The sequence below is a fragment of the Salvelinus fontinalis genome, chromosome 5, assembly GCF_029448725.1.
Source record: "Salvelinus fontinalis isolate EN_2023a chromosome 5, ASM2944872v1, whole genome shotgun sequence".
Lineage (NCBI taxonomy): Eukaryota > Metazoa > Chordata > Actinopteri > Salmoniformes > Salmonidae > Salvelinus > Salvelinus fontinalis.
The window spans coordinates 33,744,080-33,771,880 of record NC_074669.1 but is presented as its reverse complement, the minus strand read 5'-3'; the positions used below and the strand labels follow the sequence as shown (position 1 = coordinate 33,771,880).

At 42.6% G+C, this 27,801-nt stretch overlaps 1 protein-coding gene across 4 annotated transcripts; it reads left to right on the top strand.

The window, feature by feature from the left end:
- The first annotated feature begins 506 nt into the window (after window positions 1–506).
- Window positions 507–27,801, top strand: LOC129855498 (uridine-cytidine kinase 2-A). Of its 4 annotated transcripts, XM_055923220.1 has the most exons (8): window positions 510–1,010; window positions 1,176–1,280; window positions 15,069–15,228; window positions 15,816–15,912; window positions 15,993–16,135; window positions 16,340–16,437; window positions 23,924–23,972; window positions 24,438–27,801. In XM_055923220.1, the coding sequence occupies exons 1-8, from the start codon at window positions 768–770 to the stop codon at window positions 24,572–24,574; spliced, it is 1,032 nt and encodes a 343-aa protein (XP_055779195.1). In that variant the 5' UTR covers window positions 510–767; the 3' UTR covers window positions 24,575–27,801. The 4 variants fall into 4 exon arrangements, with proteins under 4 accessions (XP_055779193.1, XP_055779195.1, XP_055779196.1 ...); XM_055923218.1 differs by having other exon boundaries at window positions 507–1,280; XM_055923221.1 differs by lacking the exons at window positions 510–1,010; window positions 1,176–1,280 and adding an exon at window positions 10,400–10,609.

The window sequence follows — 27,801 nt, the reverse complement described above, 5'->3', positions numbered from 1 at the left end:
TGTAAAGATATCTTAGTAAAATCTTGCAGCAAGGCTCTTTCAGTCTGACTCCTAGTGAATCGTCCGGGAAAGAGGGAGTTTCCAGAATTGTTCAGTACTATATAGACAACAAGCAAAGTAGGTAGATCTGCGAGTCCGGCCTTCCGATTGGTCGATCTGGGTCTTGGGTAGTCCTGATCAGGCCTGGTGTCCACGTTCCATTGGTTCCTGAGAGTTCTTTGTCCTGAGGTCCAACCATGGGTTGGGTGTGTCTGTGTGATTGTCATGGGGGAGGGGAATTGTGGGTGCCGTGTATATGTCCTATGTGTCCAGCATATGTCCAAGAGAAAGAGGGGGTGTGTATGTTGTGTCAACTTATAGGTAATGTTGAGAAGTTGTTAAAACAAGTTACCAATATCTAATACAATTTCTTACACTCTGCAACGCAATGCTGCAAGGCAAATGCAGCGTTCCATTGGAAATGAATGTACTTCTGGTGTATCGAAACGCAATGACGCAGTCGGTGTGTTCAAAGCGTAACGCTTTGGCAGGCATTTTCCCTTCTGTAGCACAAGCCATTTGGGACTGTCTGGTTGGTGAATGCATGCCTGTCCCCAAGGAGGAAGACTGGAGGGCCATCGCTGCCGGGTTCCTGGAGAGGTGGAATTTCCCCAACTGTCTTGGCTCCATTGACGGGAAACATGTAGTAATCCAGGCTCCACCGTGCTCAGGTTCACAATTCTACAACTACAAGGGTACATATTCAGTTGTACTCTTGGCTGTAGTAGATGCCATCTACTGTTTCCGTGTTGTCGATGTTGGTGCTTACGGCAAGGGAAGAGACCCTCCGGGACTCTGCCTTCGGCCAGGCACTTCAGGATGGCACCCTGGAGATTCCACCACCTGCATCACTCCCTGGAGCTGAAGACCTGGGACCTGTTCCCCACATCTTCGTCGGCGACGAGGCCTTCACTTTAAGACCCAACCTCATGAGGCCCTACGCTGGACGCCAGCTGCCATTGTCAAAGCCTGTAAGGATCTTTAACAAACAATTGTCCAGGGCAAGGTTAGTTGTTGAATGCGCCTTTGGGATTATGGCAGCCCGGTGGAGAATGTATTGGAGAGTGCTTGGTCTCAGCCCCTCAAATGTCGATGCCTGCGTGAAGGCCACATGTGTTCTCTATAACTACCTGCAGAGGTCATTCCAGGAGCCGCTCCGGATGGAGATGGGCACGCCAAATGGTCACCTACCTGATGTCACCAGGGCAGGTGCCAACAACGCCCCCAGACAGGCACTCCAGGTGAGGGAGAAGCTGACCACCTACTTCTCATCGCCAGCAGGTGAAGTCCTATGGCAGTATGCCGTGAAGTGAAACTGCTGTTTTAAGAGCCCCCTAACACAAAGGTTATTTTAAGAACCATCCACCGTTGTCCATAAAATTGCATGTTACATTGGTGTCGGAATGCAATCATGGTTACATTGTGACACCGTGGAGCCGGCGCAAGATATTTGTTGGAAAACATACCTCAATGCAGGGATGGGATATGCCACTATACTCCAAATTTGATGATGTCTTAATGTAACCATGATTGCGTTCCGACCCCAGTGCAGCTCATTGTAAACAAGCATAACGGTAGAGTTGGTATCTTCTGGCAAGGCCAGTGGTTTCTATCTGTGGTGAAGTTTTCCATAAATCAATGCTTATGACAAATCCAGCTCTAGAGCCAGCCATAGATCAAGCTGGCTAATCTTTGGAATATGGTGTAGTAAAAGAAAACAAGCAACAACTGATAACTAGCTAGATAAGGTTAGCCAGATAACTAGCAAGATAAGGTTAGCAAGATACCTAACTAGATAAGGTTAATGCTAGCTCGCTACAGTGATAGCTGTCAGTGCCCTACTTGATGTTTATCAACTCCATGTGGAGATTCCCACACCCAATTTGTGAATATGTATAAGTAGCAGTGGAGGCTGCTGAGGGGAGGATGGCTCATAATAAAGGCTGGAACAGAGCAAATGGAATGGCATCAAACCATGTGCTTGATGTATTTGATACCATTCCACTAATTCCGCTCCAGTCAATACCACGAGCCTGCCTATACCAATTAAGATCCACAAACCTGTGAAGTAACCTTCATCATTCTTCCGAAGTCATAAAAAGTCAGTCATAAACCATAACCTTAAATTAAGACCAAAAAGCAAATTTTTGTTTGGAGACATTTTGACGATATAACCCATTTTTACTTCATGCTTGTGGTAACCTCATTCTTCGGAGGTGGAACCTAAACGTGCATTTCCTCTCTAGTACAGGAAACTACATCGAAATAGTGGCGGCAACTTACTCTGGTCATGGCTAGAAGGGATCCTGATTTTGCCTAATTAAAGATGCACTATGCAGAAATCGCTAATTTCCTGGTTGCTAAAATTCTGATAGTTCGCTTAATTTCTATTTATGTGACATAACAAACATCGGGACTGTAGAGAATCATTGTACCATCTAAACCACTGTGAAATATACTTTCAATAAACCCCAAATATTGTATTTTCAGCTGTTTGAAGCTGGTGTCCAAAACTGAAAGTAAAAGATGCAAAAACGAAACGTAAGACTGGGAAGCAAAGAAATAGTGCACATAGAACATATCTACTGCTTCTTAGACTTGCTTTCAACGAGAATTACAGATTTATAACTCACATGTCTATGTGAATTTAGTCGGGTTGCTCAAAAAGTTACATATTGCAGATTTGAAGTCAAAAGTTGAAATGTTTTGCATTTTAGCAAACCTAACCATTTTCACAAGCCTAATTATTTTAACCTGCTCCGTAAATTCTCCTAACACTTCGAACACACATTGCATCACTGCTGCATAACATTTTGCACCTTCTTCACCACACTGTCTGTGTGGGTGGACCATTTAAGTTTGTCCGTGATGTGTACGCCGAGGAACTTAAATGTGGATGGGGGGTGCTCCCTCTGCTGTTTGCTGAAGTCCACGATCATCTCCTTTGTTTTGTTGATGTTGAGTGAGAGGTTGTTTTCCTGACACCACACTCCGAGTGCCCTCACCTCCTCCCTATAGACTGTCTCGTCGTTGTTGGGGATCAAGCCTACTACTGTTGTGTTGTCTGCAAACTTGATAATTGAGTTGGAGGCGTGCATGGCCACGCAGTCATGGGTGAACAGGGAGTACAGGAGGGGGCTGAGCATGCACGCTTGTAGGGCCCCAGTGTTGAGCATCAGTTAAGTGGAGATGTTGTTTCCTACCTTCACCACCTGGGGGCGGCCCGTCAGGAAGTCCAGGACCCAGTTGCACAGGGCGGGGTTCAGACCCAAGGCCTCGAGTTTAATGATGAGCTTGGAGGGTACATAGGTATTCCTCTTGTCCAGGTGGGATGGGGCAGTGTGCAGTTAAATGGCGATTGCATCATCTGTGGATCTATTGGGGCGGTAAGCAAATTGAAGTGGGTCTAGGATGTCAGGTAAGGTAGAGGTGATATGATCCTTGACTAGTTTCTCAAACCACTTCATGATGACAGAAGTGAGTGCAACGGGGCGATAGTCATTTAGTTCAGCTACTTTTGCTTTTTTGGGGTACATGAACAATGGTGGCCATCTTGAAGCATGTGGGGCAGCAGACTGGAATAGGGAGAGATTGAATATGTCCGTAAACATACCAGCCAGCAGGTCTGTGCATATTCTGAGGACGCGGTTAGGGATGCCGTCTGGGCTGGCAGCCTTGCGATAGTTAACGCTTAAATGTGTTACTCACATCGGCCACAGAGAAAGAGAGCCCACAGTCCTTGGTAGCGGGCTGCGTCGGTGGCACTGTGTTATCCTCAAAGCGGACGAAGAAGGCGTTTAGCTTGTCCGGCAGCAAGACTTCAGTGTCCGCGAAGTGACTGGTTTTCCTTTGGTAGTCCACGATTGTCTGTAGACCCTGCCACATACATCTCGTGTCTGAGCCGTTGAATTTCGACTCCACTTTGTCTCTATAATTACTTTTTGCCTGTTTGATTGACTTACGGAGGGAATAACTACACTGTTTGTTTTCGGCCATATTCCCAGTCACCTTGCCATGGTTAAATGCGGTGGTTCGTCCTTTCAGTTTTGCGCAAATGCTGCCATCTATCCACGGTTTCTGGTTAGGGTAGGTTTTAATAGTCACAGTGCGTACAACATCTCCTATACACTTCCTGATAAACTCAGCCACCGTATCAATGTATTCGTCAATGTTATTCTGCATTGTTCAGGACCCCGGAGATATGTGCTGCTCTCAGCGATGCCAAGCAGGTCTGAGCCCACGGCAAGAGGTCTCGAGCCATCGGAGCAGGACATGCTGTCCTGCCAGGTAGGACTGGAACTGTTGAAGTGATAGGCGACCCATCCTGAGTTCCAGCACATTGTTGTGTTGATCACTCCATGGGGGGCTCCAGCGGCCGCTGCCCGCCATGCCTCTGAACATTGCACCTCAACCCGTCAGAGGCGTCAGCGCACACCAGCTCTCTGCGGTGGACTCTGATCAGGCTCACCCCCTTTAACAGGGAGTGGGATATCCACACCGATAGGGTCCTCAAACATGCACTCACCACCAACAGTTGACGGTTTCTGTTGTTTTGGGTGCCGATCGTGGGAGTTGAACCATCGCTGGAGTGGCCTGCGGGAGAATGCCCTGGGGCTGAGTAGCTGTTGGCACTCTAACACCGACATGGCTCATCCGAGCCAGAAACGGTTGAGGTAGGATAGGATTTTGTTACCTACCTTAGGGAGACGTGCCCTCATGAGAGTTGAGTCTATGGACATCCCAAGTTAGCTCACCTTCTGTGAGAGGGTCTCCTCGTTTAGGGTGAGGCCCAGAACTCGAATGTGGTTCAAGTGGGTCCTTGTGACCTTTGTGGCCTGTTCCCTGGATGGGGCAGACTGCTCTTAAACTGCTCTTAAATGCAAGTAAAACTAAATGCAGCTCTTCAACTGATCGCTGCCTGCACCTGCCTGCCCGTCCAGCATCACTACTTTGGACAGTGCTGACTTAGAATATGTGGACAACTATAAATACCTAGGTGTCTGGCTAGACTGTAAACTCTCCTTCCAGACTCACATTAAGCATCTCCAATCCAAAATTAAATCTAGATACGGCTTCCTATTTCGCAACAAAGCATCCTTCACTCATGTTGCCAAACATACCCTCATAAAACTGACCATCCTACCGATCCACGACTTTGGCGATGTCATTTACAAAATAGCCTCCAACACTCTACTCAACAAATTGAAGCAGTCTATCACAGTGCCATCTGTTTTGTCACCAGTTAGCCCCCTAGTTCACCTACCCACCACTGTGACCTGTACGCTCTCGCTCTCGTCTCATTTGTTCCAAAGTATTCACACACATAATGGAGAGAACCATGTGATCGTATACAAATGTAAGCAAGGTTTGAAATTATTATGTTTTGTCAGACATTATTGTGAGGACAGACGAGAAGCAAGTACAGTGAGTGAACATTTAATGAATAACGGACATGAAAAGAAACAAGGACAGCATCTGGACAGGGTGAACAAATCAACATTAACGCTTACATGGGGATCAAACTGAGGAATAGACAGATATAGAAGAGGCAATCAACAAAGTGACGGAGTCCAGGTGAATCCAATGAAGCGCTGATGCACGTAATGATAGTGACAGGTGTGCGTAATGATGGGTCGTCTGGGACAGTACACATGCACATTTGTGGCCTGCTGGAGGTCATTTTGCAGGACTCTGGCAGTGCACCTCCTTGCACAAAGGCGGAGGTAGCGGTCCTGCTGCTGGGTTGTTGCCCTCCTACGGCCTCCTCCACGTCTCCTGATGTACTGGCCTGTCTCCTGGTAGCGCCTCCATGCTCTGGACACTACGCTGACAGACACAGCAAACCTTTTTGCCACAGCTCGCATTGATGTGCCATCCTGGATGAACTGCACTACCTGAGCCACTTGTGTGGGTTGTAGACTCCGTCTCATGCTACCACTAGAGTGAGAGCACCGCCAGCATTCAAAAGTGACCAAAACATCAGCCAGGAAGCATAGGAACTGAGAAGTGGTCTGTGGTCACCACCTGCAGAATCACTCCTTTTTTGGGGGTGTCTTGCTAATTGCCTATAATTTCCACCTTTTGTCTATTCCATTTGCACAACAGCATGTGAAATTTATTGTCAATCAGTGTTGCTTCCTAAGTGGACAGTTTGATTTCATAGAAGTGTGATTGACTTGGAGTTACATTGTGTTGTTTAAGTGTTCCCTTTATTTTTTTGAGCAGTGTATAACAAAAATATAAACTCAACATGCAACAATTTCAACGATTTTACTGAGTTACAATTCATATAAGGAAATCAGTCAATTTAAATAAATAAATTTGGCCCAAATCTATGGATTTCACATGACTAGGCAGGGGCGCAGCCATGGGTGGTTTAAGTGTCAAGTTTATGGGCATGTTGCAGCAGTGTGTATGAGGGAGATGCCTAGATTTGAGAAGTGTGCAGGAGGGCATGAAACAAAAATGTGTTATATTGGTGGCGAAAGTTATGTGTGCTAGTTGTGGCGGTGCCCGATGAGAGAAAGGCAGACCGAGGTTGCCGGATTAGAGTAGTATAGAAAGTGTTGTATGCTGAAGCAGTGAAGAGAGTGGCAGAGGAAGGTGGGTACAGGGTGAGGGATCCTGAGAGGATTCCTGTGAGTAGGCAGAGACCAAGAAAGAGTGATGGGATGAATATGTGCTTCTGTAAGGTGGGCTTTTTAGCATTTATAGCCATGGTTGTCAATTGATGTGCAGAAATGGATGGATCGAAAGTAACAGAAAATAGAGCTTGTAGTGGCAGAGAAGTACTTGGGATTGCAAGGATTTACAGCAGAACAGCTGCAGGAGGTGTTGAATGATAGTGTTATGTCCTCTCAGACCGTTGGTTAAATGGCGAAATGTGGTGTTAGTTTTTTTAGAGAGGGCTAATAGTTCTTAATTTTGAATTATTGTTTCAAATAATTTAATGTAGGTAGGCTGTGAATGGCCTCACACACCAGTATAGTAGGTGGCGATGTATGCACCTAAACTGATCTCAATACATTTTTATGTTCCCAAAACTAGAATATGTTACAAAGACAGTGCACTTAAATTAAATAAAGTCTTTATATAAAGACTTGATGCTTTGCCAAAGTTTCCTAGTAGGAGTGCAAGGTCTAATTGAATTTCTGCACACCCGCACTTCACAGATGAGGCGGTCCCTAACGGAAATATGCAAATAAAACATGCACAAAACATCCATTTAATTATTCAAATAATTGTAGCTGAGGCCGATTTGTTTTCCATCACTCACAGCTGAAGATATTAAAATTTTATATTCATACAATGTCTGCCATGTTTTTGAATGACATGTTGATGTCGCCGCTGCTCCCTGTGTGCTTGTGCGCATGTGATGTTGGTCCATATAAACCAGATGTAACCCGGATTTAGAAGGTCCGTGAATCGGCATATGTGAATGTTAGTAGATTACCTCGAAAACAATGGTCAGACATCTTGGACGCAGTCTCCAGTTTTTATTATACCTCAATGATGTCGACTGCATATTTCTTTACCTACCTATTGTTCACCTAATACCTTTTTTGCACTATTGGTTAGAGCCTGTAAGTAAGCATTTCACTGTAAGGTCTACACCTGTTGTATTCGGCGCACGTGACAAATAAACTTTGATTTGATTTGTATGACCAATGATCCAGGGTCCCGGTCTAGAAGCATGGTTTCGACTGCTCCTACAGTTTTGCTTCGGTACTCCAGTTTAACTGACACCTGGCCCAGAAAGACAATTTCCATACATGGCCACATAGAGAAGACAGATTTGAAACTTCATAATAAGACACTTTAGTCATTACCTTTATGTACAAAACATCCATCGAATTATTAAAATAATTGTCTCTAAGGCCAATTTGTTTTTCATCACTGACAGCTGAAGATATTACCATTTTAAATTCATCCGCCATGTTTTTGGATGACGTGATGAAGTCCTTAATGATTTTCTTAAATTGTATGTGGAGGCGTCACCAGCTGGAGCGCCATTATGTATTATAATTTATTTAATTGTCTAATCAATTCAATCAATACATTTTTATTTAAAAAACACCACCAATTTACAAAAAAAGGTAGATTTGTTCCGTATTTCAGTCAGGCTCGTGTCTGTTTTGCAGAGAGGATGAGGGGTGAAGCGAGAGGTTTCACTCGCCAAAATCTGTTCAAAATAAGCCCAATGCGTTTCTTTTAGCTGATTTTGGACCTAAAGTTTTCGCCTGCCTTCCCGCTTGTGGGATAACGACTCCCATTGTTAGAGCGGAGACATGAGCATTTCGTCATTTTATACAGATCTCAGGTTACGGTCGCGATGCTCTTTTGAAAAGATATACATCATACGGATGTGGTACTGGTGATGTTAAACACTTCCTCAATCGTTGTTGAGATCTGATATTCTGCCAAGCAATACAAATTAAACCAATCAACCAATCACATTTGTAAAATCTTTTCTGTCTAAATTCCAGCTAAACTTGGAGAGGACAGTTAAAAAAGCATGCTTCTGAGGAAGAGCTACAAAAGTAAATAAATAGCTGTATTAGACTGAAAAAATATATAATGTGATTAAACTGAAAAGATATGGTGGATTTCGTCAAACTTGTGAGGCTCTCCATGCTCATTCGTTGCTAATTTAACATATTTTCTGCTACTTCACTCAATCTGGTTTTCAAAGACTCCCTTCCTAACTGTTTTACATTCCCTGAGACCAACCAGAACTGTTTCCTTGGACAAGTATTACTCCTATATTTCCTGCATGACCGCATTTTTCGCGTGGCAAAGGAGTAGCCTGTAGGCGCGCTTCCATTAGCTTGTTCAGTGCAGTTTGTCTGTGTCTGGGATGGGGGGTGCTTCCCCCAAAAAATATTAATGTAGGCTACACTGTCCAGTGAATGTCCCGCAAAATCATCCCGTTGTCCCGCATTTGGGTATTTTAAATGTTGTCACCCTCGATCAAAGGTCATGAAGTTTCGACTTTAGTCGACTGGAAATTAATGCTGTTGCTCCTCACCAACTGCAACTTGAAGTCGGGGGCCAAAGCATTGTGGGAGACAACCTTATTCTGTTTTCTTGGAAGCAAAGGGCACTAACTACATGCTCATAAATGGTTGATGTGGCCACCTATCATTGGTTATTATCAATGCATGTTAACTGTTTTGGGTGGATGACTATTTAGAGCTTAAATACATATTTATCCTTACATCCTTATCTAATTACATAGGCCTACATGTGATCCACATTTCTAACATAAATAAATGAAATATCCTACTTTTGACAATATACTGTATCTAATGTATTTATCTAGATGTTACTGTAATGTTGTATCCCATGCTATAGTCTACAATTTGTCTTGTCTGTAATATTGCTGTCACAAAACAAATTCAAATTTGTTGGTTGTCTGTTACGTGTGAATAAAACTGAGTACTCATTGTAGGCACATGGATTATTGTTGGGTATTTTTATGCTAGCTAGCTATAATCTATACACATTTGGGCTAGCTAACATTTGCTAGCTACACAGCAAGCTAACCAGTACATTTAACAGAAAGGGTCTCGCTATATGGTAACATTTAGCTAACCAGAATTACCATAGCTGTATTATTTTCATGTGGTAGTTAGCCACATTTTGGTTAGTTAGCTAGCTGCCACAGCATCAATGACTGTAGATAGCTAGCTAGCTATAGCCTATAGTTTTATTCTAGGGAAGCAATAGCTATTTCTGCTAAGTTTATTAGCTAGCCAACTTATACATGTGTTGTGTCATCCAATAATTTATTATCAACTCAAAACTTTAGCTAGCTAGTATTGGCTGTTTGAACTGCAGCCACAACATCAGATTGATTGGGAATTCACTGACTGGCTATAGCTAGCTAACTAGCCAGATCTCATTATCTGCATATGAGTGATCGTTGTTGACATACATGTATTTTCCCCAGATGTACAAGTGTCTTCTCACATCATGTCAGTATAATTTGTTTCATTTTTGATCCAGAAAAGGGCTCACAAAAGCTATGTCTGTAGCTTGTGTTGCTTGCAGTAAGTGCATTGTTCTTTCTTTTTGCCTAATAATGATGTCATCCTTGCATTTTATGACCAGAAAATGACATCTTCACCAAAAACTAGAAATGAGAGCCAAAATGTTGTGATACACAAAAATGCTGTTGAGGACTTTTTAATGAAGCCTGCATGAGCATTGTTATTAAGTGTTAAGGTATTTATGGAGACCTTTGCCTGTCACCTTTAAGATCCTGGAGTGCATCTTTAACGATACTTGAATTGCAATAACACATAACCTGATGTGAAGGTTCTGCATTTCAAGTAGTTTACAAAAGACCGGATTGATATCCAGGCATACTCATAGCATCAAAGCAAACGCACAACTGAAAGGAGGGGAGGAGCTCAATTGGAGCAAAACCACCTCCGTGCTTCTGTATGCGTTTATAGCAAGCATGGCAGGCGACAGCGAGACAAGGGTGGACAGTCAAGCCGAAAACGAGAATGCTATTCGGCAACCTTTCCTCATCGGGGTAGCCGGAGGGACTGCCAGCGGCAAGGTTGGCATTGTGATTTTTTATTAATTAGAAATGTCATGTTTTTATTTGAAACACTGAATTGTCAACGTGGTTGAAAGATGAGAACTCCCTGACCGCGTGGCTCCTGTCATGACAGACCAATGAATTAATTTGTTCCATTAAAGCTAGTTTGATCTTTAATAATTTCTGGAAAAACATTGACATTTTTAAACCGTGTATAGGAATAGGCCCTGTTTGGCAATAATTTAACCCACTTATGTGGCTGTAGAGAATTGACCTTAATCCAACTTGCATTCATGTCTTTGTCTATAACATCTATAGCCCTATCAATTCGTGTACAAATAATTAAATATTAACACAAACCTATATGAAACAAGGATTTTGAGAGTTATCTACTCCTGTGGTTTATTCAATTCAGAAAGGGCATTTATGACAATCGACAGAACCGAAAAGCAATAATTTGCTTAGCCAACTAAACTCAACGATGGAGTTGAGCGGCGACTAGTGTGGGCGGACTGGAACTAAAACAGCATATACAATTTTAGTTTATCAAAAACTACTGATTTCAGAACGGGTGCTGAAATCATTTGTTTTCTTATTCATTAAAAAAAAAGTGGCGTTGAGCTCCAGTCCGCCCACTGTTAATATTCACTTTCTAATGCGTCGACAGGACCAGCTGATTACATCTGGCGAGCAGTGAAAACTGCCTATGCGCCATAATTCGCGGCACAGTAAAATAAATAAAAATTCTAAACCCAGAGGCGCAACATCGCGAGATTTCCGGGAACGCTTGCCAAACAGACTAGGTCAGGGTTTGGGGTTTGAAAAATCAATGAGAGAAGTAAAATAAAATCTTCCATAGTAGTTCATTTTCTAGAAACCAAAAGGCACGAGGTAGATTCGAGGTAGTGTCTTTAGTATTTGAACATGTTATTACTCCAAAGTGACAAACTGAAATGTTTCATTTTTGTCAAACAGCTTTGGTCCGGAGTGTCTGAGTTGATGGCTTGCACATGCGCGATACGACCGTTAGACCAGATGACGTGTTACTACGCATGAGTTTAGAAATCCAGCGTCGCCATGACATCGCCTATAAGTGTGATCCGGAATTTCGATTGGAAAAGCAGTTTTAGCCCATCTTCTCACTGTAGCCTACTGTCTTGCGTAATATGTGTCACATCTTAAAGGAGGTGAGCCTCAGTCTAAATCAATGTGTTGCGGCTTTTTCCATGTAGGCTACTGTTCATCATGGTACAGTAAATAATAAGTGTTCTTTACAGAATCAAGAATTCAACCATGCCAATGTCATGGGGCGGCAGGGTAGCCTAGTGGTTAGAGCGTTGGGCTAGTAACCCAAAGGTTGCAAGTTCAAATCCCCGAGCTGACAAGGTACAAATCTGTCGTTCTGCCCCTGAACAAGGCAGTTAACCCACTGTTCCTAGGCCGTCATTGAAAATAAGAGTTTGTTCTTAACTGACTTGCCTAGTTAAATAAAGGTTAAATGTAAGTCGCTCTGGATAAGAGCGTCTGCTAAATGTCTTAAATGTAAATGTATATTGTGAATAATACAGATGTCAATTTATAATCCAGCACACTTATATTTACAATTGTCTGTCTGGTTAGGTAAACAGGTAGTCTAAACATATGGCCTTTCAAATGCACCTCCCCCCACCCCTCTGAAGAAAGTGACTGTTATCTCTTGTTTTTCTGTTTTTGTTTTTCACTGTCTACCTGAGACAGTCCTAAACAGTCCCCTGAAATGGCTGATGGCCTTGCAGCTATGTCCTCTGCTGTATTGTGTAGTCTGCTGTCTCTCAAAGATTTGAATGAGTATCCCTCTATCTTTTTCGAAGGTTGCGTATGTTTTTTTTTTTATCGTGTTTTGAATAGTATTTAATAAGACAGGGGAGGATTTATTATGGTCAAACCCATTTCTTGTCACGAGTCATATTGTGGAACTGTATACACTATAGGCCTACTGAGCCGGGGAGAGCTTCACTCTGCTAGCCTGGTTATGCATCCACCATATTTCCTGAAATATCCAAGCCAGCACAATAGCCTACAGTTCGGGTTAGCACAGTAGGCCTTAGGGCTGAGAATTGCCTGGGACCTCATCGCGATACTTAGGTGCCGATACATTATGTATTGCAATACCATATATAGCAATTAGATTCTGTAATTGTATTGCGATTCGATGTTCCAAACATATTGCTCACCATATGTCTACTGCAGAGTGACGAGAGAAATAAAAGTTCTGAAAACAAATGGGCTCCCTATTTAAAAATTAGATGGAGTACAATCTATGAATGAGAAATACTAGAGTACAGTAAACCAACGCAAAAATAATATTGCAATATGGTCAAAATGATACTTTATGTCATCAAAAATAATAATCCCCCATCACTAGTAGGCCTACTGTCAGTCAGGCACAATTTTACTGTCCCTTCCCAGCGATGTTTATTTGACCTTCAGCTGTGTTTTGTCATAACAGCCAGTGAGCTGACCATGTAAGAAAAATAAAAAAAAATATGTTTTTCCTTTTACAGGACAGATTGCTATACCCACTGTAACTGATCATGACATAGCTTGTCAATTGTCTTTATGTACCTCTGACGTAGGATTGCAGGGTAAACTGCAGTTTAGCTTTTTTTGGAGACAATAGAATTTTGAACTGGGGCAGGGGAATGTTTAGTCAGCGTGGGCAATAGAAGAGGCAGACTTTGAAAGTATGTCTGACTGACCCATCCCTGGGTAAGAGACCTGGCCTGGTCTTTTGTGACCAAGAGCAGTTTCGGCAATCACTGTTTTATTAAGGGCTTGAAAGAAATGTGAAATGACAAAGGGGTCTAGTATTGGGAGAGTTGGAGCTCTCAGAAACCTCACAAGCACTAACCTGACAATCATCTCCCTAACATTTGTTTGCTTTGTAATTTTTTTGTAGATTCATTTCGTAGAAGGTTTGTGAAGAAAATAAATGCAGATAAGAAATTGAGTACGTAATTCACATCCTCTATGAAAGGCTGTTCTAGAGCATGAATTGTGGTCCACTTGACGTTCCTTTGCGTGTAATATTTCTTGGTATCATACCCCACAACAAACGAAAGAGAGAAACGACCAGTAGAGCCACCTGTTTATCCAACAGTGTTTTTTTCTTCTTCTGACAAACTTTTCTGGGAAGTCTGGAGAGACAATGCAGTTTCACTTTAGGTTGTGTGTATGAAGTCTGTAGGGCCCAGGCCCAACTTGCGGATTATTAGTTAAATGGATTGAGAGTGTGACCCGGACTGGTGACTAAGTACAGTGAGTCCCATCAAATAACATATTGTGGCGGCATGAATCTTGTAATGCCCCTTATTTGACATCCTTGAACTATTCCCTCTTAATGTGGAGTCATTTATAAACAACTCATTTATACATGTGGATTGACTCCAGACAAATATATTCTGCTTCATCATCTTGTATTATCTTTGCCCTGTCTGAGCTCTTTTCATAGAGACACTAATGTATTTTTCACTGATTGCTAGCATGCATTTTCCTCTTCTGCTGCAATACATTTTCCCTTCTCTAACAACAAGTTCAACTTGACCCTAATGTCTGTTGCCAGTCATCTCTTATTCTGTTCTCTATTAGGCCTGGAGCAAGCAGTTAGATTATCATGGCTGGTGACACGTGTAGGTGCAGTGGTCTAAGAATAGCACCTCGATATTGACTGACCGACATCCTGTCTACTGTGGTGTGCCACAGACTTGGTCTGTAGCAGCTTTGCTGTTCTCAATGACACAAGTCTGGTTTGGACTTCATGTGTTAAATAATGTTACAAGACTTCATGTGTTGAAAAAAAAAATTGGAAGTGATTTCAGCCAAGTAATTTCTTCCAAGGTTCCATCCAACAGTGTTGTGATAATGTGAGATCCTCATTACTGATCTTATTATCCTATTTGCTGTTGGCCCACTCTCCTCTTCCTTGAATTGGCTAATGAACCATAGAGACATGTCCTTTGGGCTGTACTGCGAGATCAGTAGGGATGGGGTAGTGCCCTTTTGGAGTTATTAATATTAGTATATTTAATGTAAAAGAATGCTGTCACTTCCTCCTTGTTCGTTTAGGAAGTGCAGAGGTTAGCCACGTGTGATGTAGTCAACTAGAAGCCAGCAAGGTGACCACACCCAGGGGCCCTAAGTCATAGAGAGGCCCTATGAGTGAATGAGGATTCTAGTTGTAAAATAGGTCAGAGAGTATTGCAAACATCTAAGAACATTTTAAATGAGAGCTATTGCACATTGCTGCAGATTTGGCTTCTTCTGTACTGTCTGTCTGTAAATCTATGTAATAGTCTGGTACCAATATATTCAATATCTCCATGGCTCAGTGAACACGACTCCACTCTTACATCTTTATGGGTCACAATTTACTTCAGATAGTGTTATCTATCTGACAGACTTAACTGTCACTCTCGCTCCTCCCTCTGCCCATGGCCAGTCGTCTGTCTGCGGTAAGATCATGGAGCTGCTTGGCCAGAACAAGATTGACCATCACCAGCGCCAGGTGGCCATTCTCAGCCAAGACAGCTTCTACAGGGTCCTCACACCGGACCAGAAGGCCAAGGCACTGAAGGGACAGTTCAACTTCGACCACCCAGGTATTTATCTAATCTATTTATTTATCTGGATACTGTGTAAATCGCTAAATCGTAGTCGTATGGTATATGTTAACAACTGGCAACTGTAGCTTTATCCCTTGCTTGCTTTCCAGTGTAAAAAAAAAAAAAAATGTACGAATAGTTTCTCACATCCCTTTGCTCTCTCATTGAAGATAAATAGTTGCGTTGTTGAGTTTATACTCAAAGGATACTTCTGTTGGGCTTTTCCCCCTAGTTCTTAGAAATAGAATTACCATAATTCCTGGAGAGAACTAAAGGTTTCTACATGTCCTGCCTTGGGGCCAATGACTGCTGTATTGAAAATCTGTCTCATTCAGAGTACATACTTAGCAGCGGTGCCCCTGGTAGAATGTGTAGCAGAGTCTGTCTCAGACAGTGTGGTAGATAATGTTTGGGCCCTGGTCAACAGTAGTTCACTAAATAGGTTGCGTATCAGCACAGATGCTATCCCCATAGCAACATGCCACCTTGTGGGATTAGATCTAGATCCTATGGCCTGGCACAGTGGCACCAGCAGAAACATAGACATTGTTCTGAGTGCCTTTGCTCTCTCTCTCTCTTCTCAGATGCATTTGACAATGAGCTCATCGTCAAAACGTTGTGGGACATTTTGGAGGGCCAAACAGTGCAGATCCCAGTGTATGACTTTGTCACCCATTCCAGGTCAGTGGTTAGGACACTCACTCCACTCGCTCACTCATCTCATCTCATACACATTGTCCTCTCTCTGGTGTGTGTGTCAGGAAGGAAGAGGCGGTGACGGTGTACCCAGCAGATGTGGTGCTGTTCGAGGGCATCCTGATGTTCTACTCCCAGGAGATCCGGGACCTGTTCCAGATGAAGCTGTTTGTGGACACAGACGCAGACACACGGCTCTCACGCAGGGGTGAAACCTTAGACATATATATTCACTATTTCATTGGATGAAACGCATCAAACTTGTGAGTTGTACAAAAACACCAGGGGGCTTCCAATACAGGGCCTGGAGGGCATGAATGGGAACCGGGTGTAGAAGTCTACTAGTTTTGTAAGAATCTTTTCTGTGAAATCATACTGAAAGCTCCACTCCTGTTCTGTGTTCCCTCCCCAGTGCTCCGAGACATCAGCGAGCGAGGAAGGGACCTGGAGCAGGTGCTAACGCAATACATAACCTTTGTTAAGCCAGCCTTTGAAGAGTTCTGTCTGCCAGTGAGTACCTAGCTATGATACTTTCACAACACGTATTCTAAGAGCCTTGGATCAATCAAATTATATCAATAGCTAGGTTTCCATCCACTTGTCGACAGATTTTCATGCGAATATTCTCAAATCTGCATTTTCCTGCAAGATATGTTTCCATTAAATTTACTTGTTGTGGATAAAGGCTGTGCGTGATGTAGTGCACATAAAAATTACTTTTGCGGTTAAATTCCCATGTACCAAATAAAAAATACAAGTTAAATGGGTTTCCATCGCATTTTCAACTCTACTGATGGTTTTGTCGCTACGAAACTTGTTATTTAGCGAATATACCCACTCTTGTCTTGGCACGTGCGCTTTAGCCAACAGCTCTCAGATACAGTGCAGGTATAGCCTACATGATGAGATTATTATGGATAAAAAAAGTAAGATTATTTTTATTTGTCAAACGGCAGCCAAGACTCGATCATGTCAGCAGAATAAGACGCTCGATATTTATTGGAAAGAAGCATCAAGCTGCATTTTCACCACCCTGTGAAGTTCATCGTAGCTTATTTAATCTGTAGCCTAATAAACTGCAAGCTTTCCTGAGTCATAGTGGGAGGACCACACAACATATCATTGCGTGACTCCCAAGTTTATCATATAAAATATGATGGTTATTATTATCAATATTTGCTCATAGTTTCCATCACCGTTTCTCACAATACATTTTACAGTCATGAAAAGATCCCACCTTTTCAAGCGTATATTATTTTGTTGACAGTTGGAAAGTTTACAGACATTTGTTGTTTCCATCTGGCCTGTAGTGACAATTTTTTTTTCTGACATGTACTATAGTCGCATTAAAAGGTTGTCTAGAAACCTGGTTATTGTCAGTCGTCTCTGACCTCCTCTTGAATGGTAGTGAACACCCTGGCCCTGATTCTTAAAATAAAAAAATATATATATATACACTGCTCAAAAAAATAAAGGGAACACTTAAACAACACAATGTAACTCCAAGTCAATCACACTTCTATGAAATCAAACTGTCCACTTAGGAAGATACACTGATTGACAATACATTTCACATGCTGTTGTGCAAATGGAATAGACAAAAGATGGAAATTAAAGGCAATTAGCAAGACACCCCCAATAAAGGAATGGTTCTGCAGGTGGTGACCACAGACCACTTCTCAGTTCCTATGCTTCCTGGCTGATGTTTTGGTCACTTTTGAATGCTGGCGGTGCTCTCACTCTAGTGGTAGCATGAGACGGAGTCTACAACCCACACAAGTGGCTCAGGTAGTGCAGCTCATCCAGGATGGCACATCAATGCGAGCTGTGGCAAGAAGGTTTGCTGTGTCTGTCAGCGTAGTGTCCAGAGCATGGAGGCGCTACCAGGAGACAGGCCAGTACATCATGAGACGTGGAGGAGGCCGTAGGAGGGCAACAACCCAGCAGCAGGACCGCCACCTCCGCCTTTGAGCAGGAGGAGCACTGCCAGAGCCTTGCAAAATGACCTCCAGCAGGCCACAAATGTGCATGTGTCTGCTCAAACGGTCAGAAACAGACTCCATGAGGGTGGTATGAGGGCCCGACGTCCACAGGTGGGGGTTGTGCTTACAGCCCAACACCGTGCAGGACGTTTGGCATTTGCCAGAGAACACCTAGATTGGCAAATTCGCCACTGGCGCCCTGTGCTCTTCACAGATGAAAGCAGGTTCACACTGAGCACATGTGACAGACGTGACAGAGTCTGGAGACACCGTGGAGAACGGTCTGCTGCCTGCAACATCCTCCAGCATGACCGGTTTGGCGGTGGGTCAGCCATGGTGTGGGGTGGCATTTCTTTGTGGGGCCGCACAGCCCTCCATGTGCTCACCAGAGGTAGCCTGACTGCCATTAGGTACCGAGACGAGATCCTCAGAGCCCTTGTGAGACCATATGCTGACACATGCACATTTGTGGCCTGCTGGAGGTCATTTCGCAGGGCTCTGGCAGTGCTCCTCCTGCTCAAAGGCGGAGGTAGCGGTCCTGCTGCTGGGTTGTTGGCCTCCTCCACGTCTCCTGATGTACTGGCCTGTCTCCTGGTAGCGCCTCTTCTACTTCTACTTGCCCACAATCCCGGATCCGGGAGCACCCCCATCAGTAAAAAAGCTGACTAGCATAGCGTCACAAGTAAATACTAGCATCTAAATATCATTAAATCACAAGTCCAAGACACCAGATGAAAGATACACATCTTGTGAATCCAGCCATCATTTCTGATTTTTAAAATGTTTTACAGGGAAGACACAATATGTAAATCTATTAGCTAACCACGATAGCAAAAGACACAACTTTTTTTTCTCCATTTTTTTTCCTGCATAGGTAGCTATCACAATTTCGACCAAATAAATATATAAATAGCCACTAACCAAGAAACAACTTCATCAGATGACAGTCTGATAACATATTTATTGTATAGCATATGTTTTGTTAGAAAAATGTGCATATTTCAGGTATAAATCATAGTTTACCATTGCAGCCACCATCACAACTCTCACCAAAGCAACTAGAATAACTACAGAGACCAACGTGAATTACCTAAATACTCATCATAAAACATTTCTGAAAATTACACAGCGTACAGCAAATGAAAGACAAAGATCTTGTGAATCCAGCCAATATTTCAGATTTTTTAAGTGTTTTACAGCGAAAACACAATATAGCATTATATTAGCTTACTACAATAGCCAACCACACAACAGCATTGATTCAAGCCAACAATAGCGATAACGAATAAACCAGCAAAAGATATACATTTTTTCACTAACCTTCTCAAACTTCTTCAGATGACAGTCCTATAACATCATATTACACAATACATATAGAGTTTGTTCGAAAATGTGCATATTTAGCGGCACAAATCGTGGTTATACAATGAGAATAGTAGCCAAGCTGCCAACAATATGTCGGGAGAAATCTTGGGAGAGGCACCTAATCTAATCAGTAACTAAATTTAAACTTGACTAAAAATACAGGTTGGACAGCAAATGAAAGATACATTAGTTCTTAATCAATCGCTGTGTTAGATTTTTAAAATTAACGTTACTACGACATACAGCGTGCATTAAAGCGAGACCGCACCGAAATTAATGGCGGAATATGAGTTTTACATTTTTCAACAGAACAACGAAGTAACATCATAAATAGTTCTTACTTTTTGATGAGCTCCCATCAGAATCTTGGGCAAGTTGTCCTTTTTCAAAAAGAATCGTTGCTCGGTTGTAGATTGTCGCCTTCAACTTTGGAATTAGCAGTAAATATTAGCCATGTGGGCAAGACGTGCCCAACTCTCTAGAACGCAGCACAAATAAATACCCGAAAATCGCAATATACTGATATAAACTGATATAACTCTGTTTAAAATAACATTATGATGTCTTTAACACCTATATCGAATAAAAACAGAGCCGGATATATCTAAGGGCTATAACGGGAGCTTTCTAGAACGACATCCTGAGGTCCTTTTTGCGTCATGGCGAAGAGAAGAAAGGGAGGACCCCACGTTGCCAGCCCATTTATAAGGCCTCAGATCTGCCTAGCAACTCCATTCCATTTCTTACTATTCGCTGACATCCAGGGGAAGGCGTATGCAGTGCATCTCAACCAATAGAATACATGCAAATTAATAAACCGACCTCAGAACAGCCTGCAGATTTCAGCATTCTCACATCCTCATAGGAAAATTGCTCCAACTCGAGTTGTTTTACTCACAGATATAATTCAAACGGTTTTAGAAACTAGAGAGTGTTTTCTATCCAATAGTAATAATAATATGCATATTGTACTAGCAAGAATTGAGTACGAGGCAGTTTAATTTGGGAACGAAATAATTACAAAGTGCAAACAGCACCCCCTGTTGAGTTAATGTGAGTCTGGAAGGAGAGTTTATGGTCTAACCAGACACCTAGGTTTTTGTAGTTGTCCACATATTCTGAGTCAGAACCGTCCAGAGTAGTGAGGCTAGTTGTGCGGGCAGCGATCGGTTGAAGAGCATGCATTTAGTTTTACTAGCATTTAAAACAGTTGGAGGCCACGGAAGGAGTGTTGTATGGCATTGAGGCTCGTTTGGAGGTTTGTTAACAGTGTCCAAAGAACGGTCAGAAGTATATAGAATGGTGTCGTCTGCGTAGAGGTGGATCAGAGAATCACCCGCAGCAACAGCGACATCACTGATATATACAGAGAAAAGAGTCGGCCCGAGAATTGAACCCTGTGGCACCCCATAGAGACTGCCAGGGTTCCGGACAATAGGCCCTCCGATTTGACACACTGAACTCTGTCTGAGAAGTAGTTGGTGAACCAGGCGATGCAGTCATTTGAGAAACCAAGTCTGCCGATAAGAATACGGTGATTGACAAAGTCGAAAGCCTTGGCCATGTCGACGAATACAGCTGCACAGTACTGTCTTTTATCGATGGCGGTTATGATGTCGTTTAGACTTTGAGTGTGGCTGAGGTGCACCCGTGACCAGCTCGGAAATCGGATTGCATAGCGGAAATGGTACGGTGGGATTCGAAATGGTCAGTGATCTGTTTATTGACTTGGCTTTCAAAGACTTTAGAAAGGCAGGGAAGGATGGATATAGATCTGTAACAGTTTGGGTCTAAAGTGTATCACCCTTTGAAGAGGGGGATGACCGCGGCCCCTTTCCAATCTTTAGGAATCTCAGAAGATACGAAAGCGGTTGAACAGACCAGTAATAGGGGTTGCAACAATGGCGGCAGATCATTTTAGGAAGAGAGGGTCCAGATTGTCTAGCCCAGCTGATTTGTAGGAATCCAGATTTTGCCGCTCTATCAGAACATCAGTTGTCTGGATTTGGGTGAAGGAGAATTGAGGGAGGCTTGGGCCAGCCAGGCTTGGGCCAGCTTGGGTAGCCAGGTGGAAAGCATGGCCAGCCGTAGAGAAATGCTTATTGAAATTCTCAATTATTGTGGATTTATTGGGAGTGACAGTGTTTCCTAGCCTCGGTGCAGCTGGGAGGTGCTGCTCTTATTCTCCATGCTTTAGTGTCCCAAAACTTTTTGGAATTAGTACTGCAGGATGCACATTTCTGTTAGGAAAGCAAAGGCTAGCTTTTTCAAACTGACTGAATATTGGTTCCTGACTTCCCTGAAAAGTTGCATATCGCGGGGACTATTCGATGCTAGTGCAGTACGCCACAGGATGTTTTTGTGCTGGTCAAGGGCAGTCAAGTCTGGAGTGAACCAAGGGCTTTATCTGTTCTTAGTTCTGCATATTTTGAAAGGGGCATGCTTATTTAAGATGGTGAGGAAAGCCCTTTTAAAGAACAACCAGGCATCCTCTATTGACGGGATGAGGTCAGTTAGAAAGGCCTGCTCGCAGAAGTGTTTTAGGGATCGTTTGACAGTGATGAGGGGTGGTCGTTTGACCGCAGACCCATAACGGACGCAGGCAATGAGGCAGTGATCACTGAGATCCTGGTTGAAGACAGCAGAGGTGTGTTTAGAGGGCAGGTTGGTCAGGATGATACCTACGAGGGTGCCCATGTTTATGAATTTGGGGTTGTACCTGGTAGGTTCCTTGATCATTTGTGTGAGATTGAGGGCATCTAGCTTAGATTGTAGGACGGCCGGGGTGTTAAGCATATCCCAGTTTAGGTCGCCTACCAGTACGAACTCTGACGATAGATAGGGGGCAATCAATTCACTTATGGTGTCCAGGGCACAGCTGGGGGCTGAGGGGGGTCTATAACAAGCAGCAACAGTGAGGGACTTATTTCTGGAGAGAGATTTTTTTAAAGTAGAAGCTCGAACTGTTTGAGCATAGACCTGGATAGTATGACAGAACTCTGCAGACTATCTCTGCAGTAGATTGCAACTCTGTCCCCTTTAGCAGTTCTATCTTGACGGAAAATGTTGTAATTGGGGATGAAAATTTCTGACTTTTCGGTGGCCTTCCTAAGCCAGGATTCAGTCACGGCTAGGACATCAGGGTTTGCGGAGTGTGCTAAAGTAGTGAATAAAGCAAACTTAGGGAGCAGGCTTCTGATGTTAACATGCATGAACCCAAGGCGTTTACGGTTACAGAAGTCAACAAGTGAGAGCGCCTGGGACACACAGGGCCTGGGTTAACCTCTACATCACCAGATGAGGAGGATGAGGGTACTGCTAAAGGCTATAAGAACTGGTCGTCTAGTGCATTGGGAACAGCAAAATAAAGTTGCTGATTTCTGGGCATAGTAGGATAGATTCAGGGCATAATGTACAGACATGGGTATGGTAAGGTGTGAGTACAGTGGAGGTAAACGCAGGCATTGAGTGACGATGAGAGCGGTTGCATCCCTGGAGGCGCCAGTTAAGCTAGGTGTGGGTTCTGCGTGTGTGTGGGGTGGGGCAAAGGAACTATCTGAGGCATGTTGAGCGGGACTAGGGGCTCCGCAGTAAAATAAAACAGTGAGAGCTACCCTAAACAACAGTATACAAGGCATATTGACATTCGAAAGAGTCATAAAGCAATCGCAGGTGTTGAGTGGGAGAGCTCAGACAATGGGTAATACAACAACAACTGGTAAATGGCGATGACTGGGCAGAGGGTCAGTTAGCTACACACGGGGCCTGAGTTCGAGGCTGGGGCCAACAGATAAACAAAATGAAGTACCGTGTTAATGAACAGTCCAGCAGGCATCAGCTGTGTAGCCGAGTGATCATAGGGTCCAATGAGCAGCAATAGATGAAACGGGGAGCCGTTTATTAGTCGTTACTATACTAGGCGAGCGGGAGACGCGGCGTTCAGGAAGCTAGCGGACCGGGGCTAGCAGAAGGGTCTTCACCGACATCCACGACGCAGAGGCCGGTTGAGAGCACATCGGCCGAAATACGTCAGCAGACCAGTCGTGATGGAACGGCAGGGCTCCGTGTCGACAAAGGGTCTAGGCCAATTGGCAAGAGTTATTGTAGTTGGTGTACTTAGTTTGCTAGCTGGGAGATGGGCCTAGCTCGAGGCTAACTGGTGCTTGCTTCTGGACAAGGGCATTAGCCACAATAACCACTCGGTAGGGTGATCCGGTGTAATGGGCCAGAGCTTGCGGCAGGAATCCGGTGATGTAGTGGAAAAAAGCAGTCCAATATTCTCAGGGCTGATATCGCGCTGTGCAGACTGGCAGGTGTTGCGGTGTGCAGACTGGCAGGGCTAAAGCGGCTGGTGTCTGCACTAAAGGCTAACAATGACTAAATAGCTAGTAGCTAATTAGCTGACTAGCCTCTGATGGAGGTTCCAGTTATAAGGTCTCAAAAATAGCAGATCCTTGCCACATTGGGTGAGGCAGGAAGGTATATTTAATTCGAAAATGGAAAAAGAGATTGAATGTGTACAAAAAAAAATGAAAAAATAGGAATATTTACACGGGACAAAAACAAACACATCTTACTGCTACGTCATCTTGGTTAAGATGTGATTCAGATCGTATTGCTAAACATGTTTATTTCTTCACGCCCCGTAGACCAAGAAGTGTGCTGACGTGATCATTCCCAGAGGAGCAGATAATCTTGGTGAGTTTCTGGCTGTTTGTTTCTCAAGATTGCTGCCTTATGTAAGCAAGCAGGTTGTTATGTGACTAACTTCACTGACTCATTCTTGGACACATCTCCCCATAGAGAGTCTGCCATTGACATTGTTAATCAGTCCAGTCTCTTACCCTGCGATGGTAAACTTACTAAAGGCGGATGTGAATGTGATGGCTGTTTTGTTTATTCTACTGTCTTGAGATAGCTGTTGTGATTGGTGAGACCTATACATGGGAAGCAGACTAGATTAGCTGTTTTGTCCTGGGAATGTTTCAGACTCTCTGTTTTGGAATGGCAAGGTCAATTGTAGATTTTTCAAAACAACATGTGGTGTTATTAAACTCGAACTTGTTCTGCTTAAATTTTATCTGAATAAAAGAGGAATGGAACACCGTTACAGATTATCCTTCAATGTCCTCTGAATGTGCCCCCTCTCTCTCTCCTTAACAGTTGCTATAAACCTTATAGTTCAGCACATCCAGGACATTCTGAACGGTGGTCTGACCAAACGCCTGAACGGCAGCCTTAACGGTTACGGAACTCCCCGGAAACGGCAGGTGTCAGAGTCCAGCAGTCGGCCCCACTAACCGCACCGGCCCTCTCTGAACACCAGGGAGCTAGGGATCGATGGAGGAGGGCTCCTCTGTACATACCTACCACCTGTCTGCTACACTGTATTAAACAAACAAAAAAACTTTCTCTAGCAAGAATATGCAAGGCCTTCATTTGCTGATTTTTTTTTTGACTGGATGATGAAATGTTTTGTAAGGGAGGAAGGAACTGTTTCAGTTCAAAGGTGAAGCAGTTATTTTATTTATGTATTTTTATTCGATATTCTGGCCCCGTTTTGAGCTTGCAGATGTTAATAAATGAGGATGAAGTTGGGTTGAGCTTGAGCCCTGGCTCTGCGTTCAGTGGTCAGTGCATTTTGATTGGTCATGTTGTCTGTCTTTCTGTACTGTTGGTTTGGAATGGAAGGAAGGACGTGTGACACATTTGATTTGTTACTGAGGGAACTCCGAGACAAACACACACTACACGATCTTGGAAACTATCCAAGAACTGAGACGCAAAACTGGATGCAATTCGCCTCTGTAGATTCCAAATGAGCAATTATTTGATTAACTGACGTACATGTACCTTAGAGCACTAATCATGTCTGACATGGTATAGGATACCACTTCTCACATTCCTATACTCTGCTACCACCCTTTATCCTTTGCCTCAGTGTTACAAGCCTACTCTTGAGCTAGTGACAGGGAAAATTCTCAGGCCCTACACAGATTATCTGCCTTTGCTCACCGATTCAATGGGTCAAAGCAACTTAATGTTTTCTACATCTGGGGAAAAAAACGGAACTACTTGACTTCACAAATCAAAGCAGTGTTCTTAGTTTGTGCATAGTGTAGTATTATTTACCCTCTTGATGTTGCTCTTTTTCAATCATTTTTCAGTGTTCACGGTATTTGCTTGTTACCATGCATTTTGGAACAAACATCCTAAATTTGAGAATGTAACTGAGATTGATTTGTCTTTTTCAATCTTTACCTCGACCGGTTTTGTGTATGGTGGCTGACAACCCCACCAAATAAATAAACTGCCTGAAACCCTTACATGGTAGTTTGTAATGCCCACATGTCAATTGAATTCTTTCGGGGTTCCAACTTGTAACTTTTTAGTTTTTTGAAGCTCATGCTCTTGAAGGATGAGATCACTAGAACTGCCACTGTGAACATCAGTGAAGTACATATTCTTTACATAATGTTCTTTCATTGCAAGGGTTAATTTGATAGCGGTGTTTTAAGCCTACAAATATTGTAGGTTGTCTTGAACTGCAGGATCATTTGAGGTAAATTTGCTCGAAAAAAGATGGAGATTGTCCACGTTAGTAACAATTGATTCAACAAGCATTATAATTAATTAACAGTGTATTTCATCAATGTACAACTGTGCTTTGTTTTTTTCCTATTATTTTGTACAATTTTGCATCACCAAAACATTTTCCTTTAGGTGGAGGCTCTCGGGTCATTAATATACTTTAATTCCACGTCAAATTGCCCACCATATATTGTTTAATTTATCAGTGATGTATTCAAATCAATCAAAATATACTGCAATATTCCCAGACTGATATAAAACGTGAGATTATGGTCTTGTTAACATTCACTGACTGAATTGTGCTAGTAGTGTTATACTAAAGATTGTACTGTATTGAAAGGGGTAGTCTACGATTACAATAGATTGTTTTGCTTTCAGAAATATAGATATTTTAAAAAAAGTCCTGACTGCTGTGATGTTTCCTACCTCAAAATATTTGATACCTGTATGCAAAGTGTATACCGTGTTTTTTTTTTTCACATGTCCAGGGCCAGTGATGGGCATGTCGCAATGTTGTTGTCCATCAGTGCATCATCAATACTTTTATTATTAGCTTCAAATTGATTGATCATTGAAATGAGAAATGGTTTCTAAAGTACTGAGTTCACTCCATGATTTAGCTATCTAATTTGTGAGATGTAGAACTAGAGAAAGTGAACTTATTGATTCACACAGCACAGGAACTTGAGATTTTGCCTTTGAAGAAAAAGAGAAGACTATGAATATAACCTTAAACACTAGTAATACGATGCCTCACTTAAGTGTGGAGGAAATGGCCTAACTTTAATTTGATGTACATTACATTACCTTTCATTTCAAAGGCCTTCAAAAAGTCAGTCAAGTAGTATCTATCATAGGCAGCCATCTTGCAGACGTTCAGTAACAAATTAATTTCCTTGCTCAAATATATTATGGTCCGAAAGGCTGTGGATGTAGATTGTATTTATGTCAATCATTCAAATGTTGGTTTGTGTATTATTGCATACATTTAGCTTCAATGCTGGTGATGAAATCTGCTGTAAATGTCTGCTCATTTAACTCAATGACATGATACCATATGTGCTACTTGCTTGCAAGAGCTAGTTAGCTATTGTACTGTATTTGTTCCATGATCAGGGTGTAACAGTGAATCAATGAGACAGTAATGTCACCTGCCCCAGTGTGAACACTAACTGTATGTATGTTAGAATCAAACACATTGAAAATAGTAATGTGCTATACAGCAGTGGTGGAAAAAGTACCCCATCCCTTCTGCCTCTGATCTGGTGCACACTACTGACACTCAGACATAATTTACAAAAGATGCATTCGTGTTTAGTGAGTCCCCCAGATCAGAGGCAGATCTTGATAACTGTGTGAATTGGACAATTTTTCTGTCCTGCTAAGCATTTAAAATGTAATGAGTACTTCTGGGTGTTAGGTATGGTATGGAGTAAAAGGTACATTATTTTCTTGAGGAATGTAGTGAAGTAAAAGTTGTCAAAAATATAAATAGTAAAGTACAGATACCTCAAAAAACGACTTAAGTAAATCTTTAAAGTATTTTTACTTAAGTACTTTACACCACTGCTATACAGTATGTGAAGAATGAGGCCTTTGACACATAGCTCAGGCATTGTTGTACATGGCTCTAGCATGGAAGAGACCTGTGATGAGAGGAATAAATAGTATGACTATAACCAAAACTGTTACCAGACCAACAAGTAAAACAGAAAAACAGGTTACCTATCAAGTTGGGATGACCATGACTTAACTGGTTTACCTGAAAGTTGGAATTATTCAACAGTAAAAAGTAGAGATAGATTTTCTGATTGACACACCTGGATATGACTACATGAATACAAGAGCATTCATAACTGTATTATAATGTATTAACAAACAGGTTGTGTATCAAGAAACCTGCAATCAAATAATGAAATAAAGTTTTTGTACTATG

What these genes read in the sequence shown, in the direction of transcription:
- LOC129855498 (XM_055923218.1), top strand. Translation starts at nt 768, where the DNA reads ATGCCATCTACTGTTTCCGTGTTGTCGATGTTGGTGCTTACGGCAAGG. An exon ending in GACTTTGTCACCCATTCCAG is followed by an intron (nt 15,913 to 15,992) that starts GTCAGTGGTTAG and finishes TGTGTGTGTCAG; the next exon opens with GAAGGAAGAGGCGGTGACGG. An exon ending in CAGAGGAGCAGATAATCTTG is followed by an intron (nt 23,973 to 24,437) that starts GTGAGTTTCTGG and finishes TCTCCTTAACAG; the next exon opens with TTGCTATAAACCTTATAGTT.